General features: G+C 33.5%; 1 protein-coding gene and 1 long non-coding RNA gene across 4 annotated transcripts in view; one reads left to right on the forward strand and one right to left on the reverse strand.

Moving 5' to 3' along the window:
* GRID2 (glutamate ionotropic receptor delta type subunit 2) overlaps window positions 1–12,733 on the forward strand; it is a 1,466,011-nt gene that overhangs the window by 900,508 nt on the left and 552,770 nt on the right. For all 3 annotated transcript variants that reach the window (XM_072810836.1, XM_072810835.1, XM_072810834.1), the window contains exons 6-7: window positions 4,562–4,735; window positions 12,225–12,386. In XM_072810836.1, coding sequence (XP_072666937.1) covers window positions 4,562–4,735; window positions 12,225–12,386 — 336 coding nt within the window. The remainder of the gene's footprint in view (window positions 1–4,561; window positions 4,736–12,224; window positions 12,387–12,733) is intronic.
* On the reverse strand, window positions 1,551–4,665 carry LOC140624031 (uncharacterized). The gene is made up of 3 exons (XR_012023578.1): window positions 4,483–4,665; window positions 3,502–3,625; window positions 1,551–1,795 (listed from the first exon to the last, which is right to left on the reverse strand). It is a non-coding gene; the product is annotated as an uncharacterized lncRNA (long non-coding RNA).

Here is a 12,733-nt window from a genome sequence, read left to right on the forward strand (position 1 = left end):
ACACAGAAAACATGAATCTGTCTAGTTCGGTTTGTGTAGCTACTATTTTGTTGCTAATTTTAATATGGGTTGCAAACATTTATTTAATCTATTGCACCAATAGTTTTTTGGAGGGGTACTATAAATCAAACTTGGCATTGTGCATCATGATACAAATTGATGTACAAACTTGAAAACAATATATATTTTTTCATTTGCATTAAGTATGCTATAATAATGAGAGGCTGTGCTAGCTCATATGGTATAATCAATCATATGTTAGTAGTTGGTAATAGTATTTATCTTCTCCCTGCAATCAGTGAATCCAGCTCGAACAGCCTTTCCATATAAGTATTGTCATCCCCTCAGGGTCATGAAGCAGATGGCCTAGCACTTTATTTAAGTTTTACAAAAGTTAGAAATTTGAATAGAAAGATATGCACAGTTTAGAGATGCAAGAAGCATAATGCTATAAGCACTCTCTATTCTTTGATAATACTGAAACTGACCTTTGATGTCCTGACTTCTTATTCAAATAATTTAAGTTAATCACTGCAATTGAGTTTTGCAGTTAAGGAGAAGTTGTTTAGATTTTTTAAAGCCTATATGTGTAAAAGGATGCTGTTCATTTTTCCTAGTTTGGTGATTAATTGAACTGCTCAGTGCTAATCTCTCAAGCAGAAAGTTGCCATTCTGCTGCATTTCCTGCTGGTATATAGCCTACAGTTGGTTTTGTTCTGTATTTCAACATTATGTTTGTGTAATTATTTCACATTAATGTTAAACTTTGTGGAAGCATCAAAGTATCATCTTTGCTAAAGCATGAAGAATATAAACACCAGCAAAAATAAGAACAAAAAGCATCATCTTTTCAAACTGTGCCACAAAGTACACTGCTTAATAATATTACCCAAATCTGGTTTATTTGGTAAGTGTTGAAATTGTGAAAGCATCTGTTTCTACACTTAAAATTTCAGGTACCTATCTTTAGAAGATAGTTTGTTGAAGTCTTGCCATTTATTCATTTATTCATTCATTTAAAAACTTATCAACATTTAGTGAATACCTGCTATAAGCCAAAAACTTTGTTAGATGCTAGGAGACATAAAGAGAGAGAGAGAGAGAAGGAAAAGAAGGGAGGATCTCTTCTCCAAAATAGTTTGTATATTAGAGGTTGGCATCTGATCTAATGGATTTTGAGTCTTTCCTTCCTATCCTAATGAATTAATGGAATTCAATAATTTTAAACCTAGGCTGATACACTACAAAGGTTTGGGAGTGAGTCAGTTCTAAAAGATTTGTTCTGGAAAGTGGTTGTTTCTGGATGGAGTTGTATCCCTACCAGCTATTTTAGCTTTCCTTTTCCTTCTCTCTTACACAGTTCAGGGTTCCCCTTGCGTAAATTATTACAGCAAATTGAATACAAATATTTTCTTGAATGTATTGATTTGATTGTTAGTAATTTTGATCATCTATGTAAATTATTTTTTTAAAAAAGACTGAATGCCTTATTCCTAAAGAAATAGAAAAGTTATATATAATAAACATGTTTTTTTTATTGCATTATTAATTCTTATTCACAAATATACTAATTCATATAAAGAATACAGAACGGACAAACAATTTGTTATTCAGCCTCTTGAAATTCTTTAAAATTCAGAAGATTTGGGGATCCCTGGGTGGCCCAGCTTTTTGGTGTTTGCCTTTGGCCCAGGGCGCGATCCTGGAGTTCCGGGGATCGAGTCCCAAGTTGGGCTCCCGGCATGGAGCCTGGTTCTCCCTCTGCCTGTGTCTCTGCCTCTCTCTCTGTGTGTGTCTATAATAAATAAATAAATAAATAAATAAATAAATAAATAAATAAATATTTAAAAAACAAATAAATAAAATAAAATTCAGAAAATTTCAGTACATCTTTGAAGAAATTAGCATAATTTGGTGGTACTGGAGGCTGGGGAGAGTGAGTGTTTGAACTTGTTATTTATGTAGTTATTTTTAAAATCTTTTTTATACAGTTTACACATTTTTTCAAGTTCAGATTATTAAAACAATGTAGATTCTAATAGATTATAGAATAGTTTCATATTTTATTATAGAAGTTTACTTATGTTTTGTTTTTTTGATAGATTAAGTATTCATTTGACTTTCAGTGTTTACATAACATTGCATCTGCCACTCTTGAAATGCACCTTTTGAAATGCAGAAGTAAAGTTCTGTAAATATAAAATAGCTGCCTAATCAAGTTTTCATATCACTATCAAACTATTTTTTGAGATCAGGTGTCAAAACTAAAACTGCAAGTGAATTTTTTGAGACAGACTGTCTGTTAACTTTATTCGGAATGGCAGATTCTTTCCTCCCAGAAAATTACTTCCTTTTCCCCAAATAATAATAGGCAAATGTATTCAATTTAAATTGGCATTTCCTCAGATATAGTTTAGTCGTTTAGACACCTGAGAGCTTCAGCTTTCGAAACCTATAAAAGGTAACCATCCTTTTTTGTGGGCTTGAAAATAGTCCCCTTAAAGACTTTGGCTCATGATACATTTCTTTATTATTCCTTATAGAATCATCAGGGCGTTCAATACTAGAATAATACATCTTTATAGCTTTAATTTCTATCATTCATGACTATTAATTTAAATAATTCTCATAAGGAAGTATGGATTTCTTGTATAATTACTTTGGAGAGTATTTTTTTATAACATTTATAAATTCACACCATGAATAAAGAATATTTTGAATGAAGATCTTGGAATTTCTCTGATTTTATTTATAAAATAAGAATCACAATATCTGAATTAAAATGTAGTTTTCAGCAGAAAATAAGACAATAGGTGACATGCTTACTATTTTGTCAGATATATAATAGAGAGTTAATGTAAGTCTATGTACTGATGTGCTGATTTGTAGTTCATCATGTGTGGAGCAAGTACAGATGGTGCTGTTGGACAAAATGTTGGAATAGCTTAGTATTAACTAAAGAAAAAGACCACACATATAACAAAACTTAGTTATCATTATGAGTATAGTGGTAGGATCTCTGTCTTTTAAATGAAAACTCTTGTCTGTACAACATAGAATTTAAGAAAAAGAAGGAAAGAAAAGTAAAGACAAGGAATAGCAATATTAATTACTTTTAACAGATTTCTGGTTAAACTTAAGGCTTGAAATGCAGTTGATGAGACACTGTTTAATTCTGCTTTGTGAGTAGATGATAGAGAATTACAAAGTGACCTGCTTTTTGCCAGATAATGTTTCTGGTGACTAGTGAAATGACATAGACTAAAGAAAAAAGACAGCGTTTTAAATGAGAAAAATCATTTTTTTTACGGTACATTAAGGATTAATTGACTGGAAATCCAGGATATTATACTGGATACTGCTGATGGCAGGTGTTATTTTATTTTCAGTAAATCTATATTTTGTAAAGATCAAAAATAAAGATGACTTTTAAAGATCATATGTGCTTTAAGTGAGAATAATATGTAATTGATCTAGAAAGGAAAAGAAGACACTCTATACCTGTAGATGGTCTTTTTTCTTTTTCATTATTCTGTAATAGTTCTTTGAATCAAAACCAAGAAATGCTCACTGCAGTCCAAAATTTATCTTGTGTCAAATCTTTTATTTCTGCTACTGTAAGAATCTATTGAAACCAATAATATGTTAATTACAAAGGCTTCATTGATTTAAGATGTTCCAAATAGACACTATGAAGCACAAACTGCCTTAGTAAACGCTGCCTTAAAACCCAAATTTATTCTGACCATTTCTATTCAAATTCCAGTTAGAACAGATGTTATATTATGAAAATATTATTTCATTTTTATTACTTCTACATCCACGATTGAGCCAAGTCTTAAAATTTAAGTCTGGAGTTGGGAGATGGGAAGTAAAGGAAGTAGAAAATATGTTTTTTTGAGTTTGACACATACTCATATGCAAAATAACATCAATTTGGATAAAGAACATTGAGATTTTTTTCATTTGCTTATCCTGGTTCACATTTATATCAATAAAAAAGTTTCATCTTTATGAACACTTTGTTTAATGTTCTTTAACAAGAGAAATGTATGAATTGACACCAGTAGTTCTAAGAAATAACTGGGAAATATTTTCTTTTTAATGTCCTCTTGCTTTCTCTACTTGCTTTATTTAAAAACCTCATGTTTCATTGCTTGGAACAAAACATATTACACTCACATTGCAGCCATCTCCTGGGTACTCAGAGTACCTGAAATCCCCCTTTTCATGGCCTTTGTCAATGTTTAGACAAATATTTTTCTGAAATGTTCAACATAACACACTACAAAATTAACATAAATAAGATGCATTTAAGGCAATTTCTCCATTTAGGATTATGTAGGCATTAATGTATATAATTTAAAGCACTAACAACACCTACAAATGAGTTGATCATTTTAATGAACATGTACTTTTCCATTGCAATATGTACTAAGCACTAAGCAAATGCATTACAGTAATGAATACCTTAGCACTTACAGATAACAGCTCATTAATAGTTTTGTGTTTCTGTTACTGTATTAAAGCACTTCTAATTCTTTCATTTCTTATCTTATAGGAAATAAATGATGTGGATGTTCAGGAACTTGTACGAAGGTCAATTGGAAGGTTAACAATCATCCGGCAGACATTTCCAGTCCCCCAGAATATAAGTCAGCGATGTTTCCGTGGCAACCATCGAATATCTTCAACATTGTGTGATCCAAAGGATCCATTTGCTCAGAATATGGAGGTATAGTCTAAGTGCTACAGTATTTCTTTCAAGGTGCTTCATTGGCCAATTATAGAGAGAGCTCTTAACAGTTGTATTAAATTCAGAATGATACATATTTGCATTTTCTGAACTATTCTCTTCCCCTAGAAATTTAGTAAGTCTGATGCAGGAGTGCTAAGATTTTGTCTTTGATCTTTTTGATGTCATTATAGCAAAATATATACTCTTTTAATAAAAATGTAATAGGTAAATGTTATTTCCTTCTCAGCAAGTAGATCCATAGCCTTTACCATGGTAGAATTTGTGATTGCTATTCCTTTTTTTTTTTTTTTTTGTAAGATTTTATTCATGTATCCATAAGAGACACACACAGAGAGAAAGAGAGAGAGAGAGGCACAGAGACACTGGCAGAGGAAGAAGCAGGCTCCATTCAGGGAGCCCAACGTGGGACTTGATCCTGGGTGTCCAGAATCAGGCCCTGGGATGAAGGCGGCGCTAAACTATTAAGCCACCCAGGCTGCCCAACGACTGATATTCCTTACTGCCAAATTCCAAATTACTAAATTTACTTGACTTTTCTGGCATAACAAGGACATAGACATTTATTCTTTTTTTAATTGGTCTACAGTTTGAAGACATTCATCAAAAATTACTTAGAAATGCAAAAGATACTGTAGTGCTACATAATCCTATCCAAATCAGCTGGGATATAATGGGATATAACTGAAACCTTTACTATTCAGAATGCAGCAAAGAATTTCAAAGTATATAAATAAAATCTCTGAGCAGCAAAATAGAGAACATCAAGTGCCTGCTTATAAGGAGGTTCTTTAAATATTCACCTGGAACCTATGATATCTTTTTTCTTAAGGGAAATCAATCAGATTTTGTTTTATTTAGTTTTATTTCCCTTGCACTAGAAATCTCAATACATCAGTTTGAATGGGGTGTTACAAAGGCAGGCACATTGGCAACAGTTGGAAGCCATAAGGAGCACTTTCTGAGCAAGACAAGGACAGGAAAAAATACATTAATCAGATATACTAACTCAAATATCCCATCAATGTGGGACTTTTCCTATAAAAACAACTGTGTGTCATAAAATAGTTCCTAAGGGTATAATTGTAGTATGCTGCTAGCATTATTAGTTAGTATTTAAACAATAACTCTGAGGTAACAATAAAGATTAAAGTAATGGTCAATTTCAGAAATCAGAAATATATATATATTTTAGGAAGCCATTCCTTCAAAATGTTTGGTATCAAAAATATTTTAGTGCTTAGATATGCTCAGTTTGAATGGTTTAGAAATATAACCCAAAGAGAACTAGTCCATCCCCAATAATACTAGATAAATAAGGTCATTTTTTAAAATGACTTCTTTTGAAAGACTTCTGCACATTTTTCCTATCTTTGATCAGCTTTGGATTTTTTTTAGATGAATTACTATTTACCTAAACGCTTCTTTGTACTTATTACCATTGTAAGGAGCAGCGTATCTTTTTTTAAAAAAATATTTTATTTATATATTTAAGAGAGAGAGAGAGAGAGAGAGCACCAGCAGGGAAGCGGTAGGCAGAGGGAGAAGGAGAAGCAGGCTCCCTGCTGAGCAGGGAACCTGATGTGGGGCTCAATCCCAAGACCCCAGGATCATGACTCAAGCTGAAGGCAGATGCTTAACCGAATCAGCAAACCTGGTGCCCCAAGAGCAGCATATCTTTACCAGGTAGCTAGCTCCAGAACCATTGCCCACAGAACTTTGTGCTCCCAACTAGGCTGTAGGCTCTTTTAGACTAGGTCTCCTACAGGACCAGGTATCATAAAGTCCATAAAGTACACGTCTCTCTCTATTTACTACATCACACCTACCATACTGTTTTGCAATTTCATGAATATTTGTGGTTTTGAATGTACTTAAGGAGAAAGCAATGGTTACTTTGAAACCTAGACAAGGCATGTTTAAATTCTAATGCCAGTCTTACAGATGTGCTTATTATGACCCATCTTTTCATATTAATTGGTCATGAGCATGCTTGATATGAAAAATGGAGAATCCTAAGTGGAGAAAAACATGGAAGAATTTTGATTAAGAAAATTTTGAAATATTAAGTGCTATCCCTGTAAAAGGAAGTTGTGGGAAATGTACAAATTGGGAAAGCAGAAAGTAACTACACGGTATTTTTTTTTTAAGATTTTATTTATTTATTCATGAGAGACACAGAAAGTAACTACACTGTATTTTTTTAAGATTTTATTTATTTATTCATGAGAGACACAGAGACGCAGGCAGAGGGAGAAGCAGGCTCCATGCAGGAAGACTCCAGGATCGCACCCTGGGCCAAAGGCAGATATTCAACCTGCTGAGCCACCCATGTGTCCCAACTACATGGTATTTTAAAGCACATCCACCCAAAAGCCTAATCCTTCTGATTCAGTTAATGAGTTTCTTTAAATCAGGGAATAAGTATTTTATTTATTTATCTTCATATCCCCCGGCCTATATGATGAATTAAGGATATATAGGAACCACCACTCCTCTTATCCCACACCTTCATCTTACGCCCATCAAACCCACAGATGGAAGAAAATAAGAAAATTTATTTTTTCTTTGAGGATTTGTTGCATAATAACTTCCATCGTATACATGATAGATTTTGACAAAATATTCGAAATTAAAAAAAACTGACAGAAACTTTTATATGTGGAGATTTATATAATTAAAAATAGAAATGCAGGGCTGTTGAATTCAAGATGTTCCACTAAACGCAGAGCGTTTGATATAGAGCCTTATCTTATTGAAAATTTTATCTCATGGAAGTTAGAGGAAGCAACAAGAATAATAAGAATAATATGCATTAAAAATGTGGGAGTAGAGGATTCCTTCAGAGAAATAATCTTCTTAACTTGGATCCCATAAAAAAAAAAAAAAAACTGCAAGTAAATATGACCACAGACAGACTTTTATCAGCAGGGTACTATTAAAAATAACTCAGAAAAGTAAAAGTATGAAAATATGACTCAAGTGAGCTCTAAAAATAGAGACCCAACTATTAAATAGAAACCCAAACTACAAAATCACAATAATCAGTACTACAAAGTAGGTATAGTAAGCCTACATAGAGGTCTCTGGGCTGTTATTTAATTTAATGTACATAGAAAGAGAAGATTTAGAAAGAACAAAAGCAAATTTTCCAAATCTTTAGATTGGTGTCAGAAAAACAAAAATCAGGGGTGAGTTGAAGTTGCAAAATAAATGTTGAAGACAACTTTTAGCTCTAAAAACAATTTTTACAATATATGAAGCAAAGAAGAGGAGCCATTCACTGCTTGGTGAAACTAATGTTGGCTTGGCTGCTAGTGAGAAAACAGAAAGGTTTAAATTTTTTTTCTGCTTTTGTTGTCTTCATCTGAGAACACTTGTTTTCAAATTGGAAAAGCTGGAGTAAAAGTTATTTAAAAAAAAATAAACCACTGGTTTACAAGGAGCAAGTGTTTGGAGATAGTAAAAGTATGCCTTACTGCCTTAAAAATGAGGCCTAAATAATAGTTAGAATAGTAAATGAAGCAATAGATCTGATCATGATTTAGAAATACTAGAGAAATACTTGAGAAGACCTAAAGACATGACATTGGTATTGTTCCGAGTTTTAAAGGGAAGGAAAAATATTCTGATAGACTTTTATATTCTAAATGTTGATATTTGGATAAACTGTAGAGTATGTTATTAAATATATGGTTTGGGATATCTTGCATACTGATTTTTATGTAGTATTTGACAAATTTTCTTATGGGATCCTTATAGGAAGGCATTAAAAAAATCGAGATAGATTGATGTCACACAAATATTTTCAATAAAGGATCCCTAAGAATAGAAGATATTCTATTAGAAATAAACACTATATTTTCAGATTTAAAAAAAAAGAAAAAGAAGAAAAGCTCAAAATAGATGAAAGTCTCATTATCCTAAAGTTATAACTTATGGGTTTATTTAAAATTAAAAGTAATATTTCAAATAATTTACCACTTTATTTTCCAAATCTTTTTGCAAACTTGATATGCCTAGAACATAGCACAGATGTATTTTTTAGCTTTAAGTACTTCTAATATCCATAACGTCTTTTACCTTCAATTTTGGAAATAATGGAACTAAAAGAATGTATTGATAAACATTCTATTCTTGAAGTGCAAGGAACTCTCTATGGTGGCATCCCAAAATACTATTCTTGGACGTTACATTTTCAAATGTTTTCCATTATATAAATAAAAGTGAATAAACTATGCCTCTCATATTTGTAAAAGAAATAAAGCTAGGAGAGAAAGCTTATGCCGTGTTATATAATCAGGATCCAAATTATTAATATTCACTAACTAATAAACCTAAAAGTTGAAATTTCAAAGAGATAAAGTATAAGTTCAAAACCATTACTGGAAGTCTGGGTGGATAAGACCTGGTTTGACAGCTGTTTAAGGTTATTAAGATGAGGGCAAATTTTGTTTGAACATAGCACAAGTCCTATTTGTTCTAAACCATTTTAATGTAATCTTGGTCTCCATATCAGAGCATTTTGTGGAGATTAAGAGAGATAACCCCTTATACTACTCTGTCCTAGTCAGATCACATCTGCAATAATGTGTTTGTTATGAGTTCTAAATTCTAAACAGAAACATCAAAAAACAAGAGAAATAAGAAAAAAAATGCTGAGATGATGAGCAGTGTAGAAATTATACCAAATGATGAACAATTGAAGGAAAGAGGACGTTTCAGGGTGATGGGTGCTGTGAAATATTAGAAGGCTGTCATATAAAAGACATGGGTGCTGGTGGCTCAGTTAAGTCAGAAAACAAGCATAGTCACAGTAAGATAGAGAGAAATGATTGGTCAGATGGTGGGAAAATGGAGTTTAAGATGTTAGAGGAGGTATGTGTTTGTTTCCAGTAAATAGTCATCTATGTTGGTTGTAGCTAGAATAGAAGTTAAAATTATCTCTGTAGAAATTGCAGTGACATTTTTTTTTTTAATCCTGAGAGATCGTTTAGAAGCACTGAGAGAGAGGAGTCAAAGCCTTCATGAATACAGAGTGACCAAGAGAACAGTAGGTGATGGCAGGTCAGTACTATAGCATAGAAAAGAGCACAAACCTCAGAATTGAATAGGCACTTCCCTGAGAAAGAAGTAATAGGAGGGGTAACAGAAGTCTCAGAGAATGTCATCACCCCCTTTTGAATCCATAGTTTGGAATGTAGGCAAATGAAGAGAGACAGTCATTTGTCGAAAACACCGATCACATATGAAGTACAAGGCACTCACGTTTAGGAGCCCCATGGGTGCTCAAGATAGATACTTCAAAGTTTGCAAAAGACACTGAGCCGTGGCAGTGTTAAGACTTGGATGGGACTCAAGTTGCCAGGTTTCTCATATCTTGACTCCTGTCAAACATAACCTGATGTCAAACCTGACTTTTTTGTCTTTGTCTTCTTTTATTTGACAACTATTTATCAAAAACTAAATGTGTACTAGGCTCTAGGCTAAGCCAGGAGGAAATAAACAAGGGAAACAAAAGTACAAAGGGAAACATTGGGACACTATGAGCCCCTATCCAGAAGGAACTCCTATTTATATTCCGGATATAAAAAACAAATCTTAGCATTATGATACGTTGTAATTGAGGCTTGTAACATGAACGTTAGGAGAGATAAAGAAGACTGCCAGATTAGCCTGGAAACAAGTAGAGTCCTGAGAAGTTGTTCAGTGTGGGATTCACCTAACTTGTGACCTGTGAATTAAATATTAGAAGTCAGCTAGTCAGAAAACGGTAAAGAGACATCAAAGAGTGCTACCCCAACCATTTCATATACACACTTAAAGCAGTCTCAGAGGAAGAAGCCAAAGAGAGCTAGAGAGATAAGAACAAGAAAGTTTGAGGCAGTGAAGCAAGCATAGGTTGAAAGAGGCCAGATTATTGCAGATTATTCAGAAAATGTCCAAATGTTTTCCTTTTGGCTCTTCACAGTCTAATTCAAACTGAATTTTGATTCCTCAACTACTTTTATCTTCAAGTCTTCTTTCATTGCAGATTTAGCCATGCCCTCTAGTCTCTCTGACAGGGGGTGGTACAGGGAGGTGCAGGGAGGTGAAGGTGAGAATAGCCTGCCCTAATATTTCCTTATAAAGAACAAACTGGTATTTCACATAGTGCACGAGAGTATGCAATGTCTCTTTAAAGAAAGGCCTGCCTTCCCTAAGTACTATGCATATATAATGATGCTTAACAAACACAAATGATTAAGAATCACCTAACAATGAAAGAAAACTCACAAGGCACTGTTAGGAAGTGCTTACTTACAGTTTTTCATAACATTAAACTGTCATCCCAGTAGTTGAAATTTAGTGGCATTCTGTGATGTGGGCAGACAATTTCGTAAGATTCCTTAGTAATTAATTATAAGCAAATGGCAATCAACATATTATTCCCTTTGTTTTCAAGAAAACAACTATGCTAATAAGATACTTTTCAAAATCTGAAGAAATTTAAATACTTTAAGATGGATTTAACTTTCATAGTAACATTGACTTCTCTTTCTTTTTTTTTTTTTTACTTTGTGTTTTATTTTTCCTTCAGAGAAGTAAAAATGCAACATTTAAAATCTTTTACTGACTTTGGGCATCTCTTGGTGTTTATATTTTCTAAATAATTTCTAATTTCTTTGAAAAATAAACACCTTCTACAATTGACAATATGGGTAGAACTTCTGGCAGGAGTTAAGTGTAAGAGTGCAATAGAGCATAGCTGAAATTTTCATGATTCATTTTTTTGATTTATATATAATGACATGATTACTTTGGAAGAAGAAAGCATTAATATAACATATATTCACAAACAGTTAGTAGTTTGTAGTCTTTGTCATGTTAATGAATTGCGATGCCTGTGTATACTTAGATAATTTTTGTATAGATCCTTGATATTTGTAACGTTTATGAATGGTGCTGTGTTCTCTCATTTTTTCATCACAAATCCCTATAGACATGCATATAGACACAGCTGGCCGCTTCCTTTTTCTTGTTACCTATGACACTCATTTTATGTAAGATCGAGTTGATATTTCTCCATCTGAATAATCAGAATGCAAAAACTTGACATCTTCAGAAAATGTATTATTCAGTTGGCCCTTCCAATCTGAAGCCCTTAGATCCTTACCTCTTCAGAGAGAAGGGCCAGTGATTTTCTAAGGTCTGACACTAACAGCCTCACCTCCGTCGAAACTTTTCTTTTTCATCTCCTCTTTCACACCTAAATAAGCTGAAAAAGCAATTGAGGCATACAATCAGACAAGACTTCATTGTCAATGGCAAAATTGCTCAGGAAATGAAAAAAAGAAACTTTTTGCTTAACAAATAAGCCAGTAAACCAGCCATCTCTGATATGAATGGCAGCTGAGCTGATGATTTTCTCCTATTCTCAATGGTTGGCATCCATGATTCTAATGATTACCATCTAATGTCGTTTCAGATTTCAAACCTTTACATATATGACACGGTGCTTTTGCTTGCTAATGCTTTTCATAAGAAACTGGAGGACCGAAAATGGCACAGCATGGCAAGTCTATCATGTATCAGAAAGAACTCCAAGCCCTGGCAGGGAGGGCGCTCCATGCTAGAGACCATCAAGAAGGTAACTTATGACTAATGTTTCACTCTTCTGAATTTTCACGTAAAGGGGATACAATAAGTCTTTTTTTTTTTTTATACAATTTTTACTTCTTTATTCATGAGAGACACACACACACAGAGAGAGGCAGAGATAGTCAGAGAGCAAAGCAGGCTCCCTGTGGGGGAGCCCGATGCGGGATTCAATCCCAGGACCTTGGGATCACGCCCTGAGCCTAAGGCAGACGCTCAACTACTGAGCCACTCAGATATCCCAATCAGTCATGTTTTGATGAGCTATTTTTTAAAAGGATGTTTTTCATCACCAGTGTTATCAGTTCAAAGTACAGAAATGAAATATTAACAGAAACA

Source organism: Canis lupus, chromosome 33 (genome assembly GCF_048164855.1).
Source record: "Canis lupus baileyi chromosome 33, mCanLup2.hap1, whole genome shotgun sequence".
Lineage (NCBI taxonomy): Eukaryota > Metazoa > Chordata > Mammalia > Carnivora > Canidae > Canis > Canis lupus.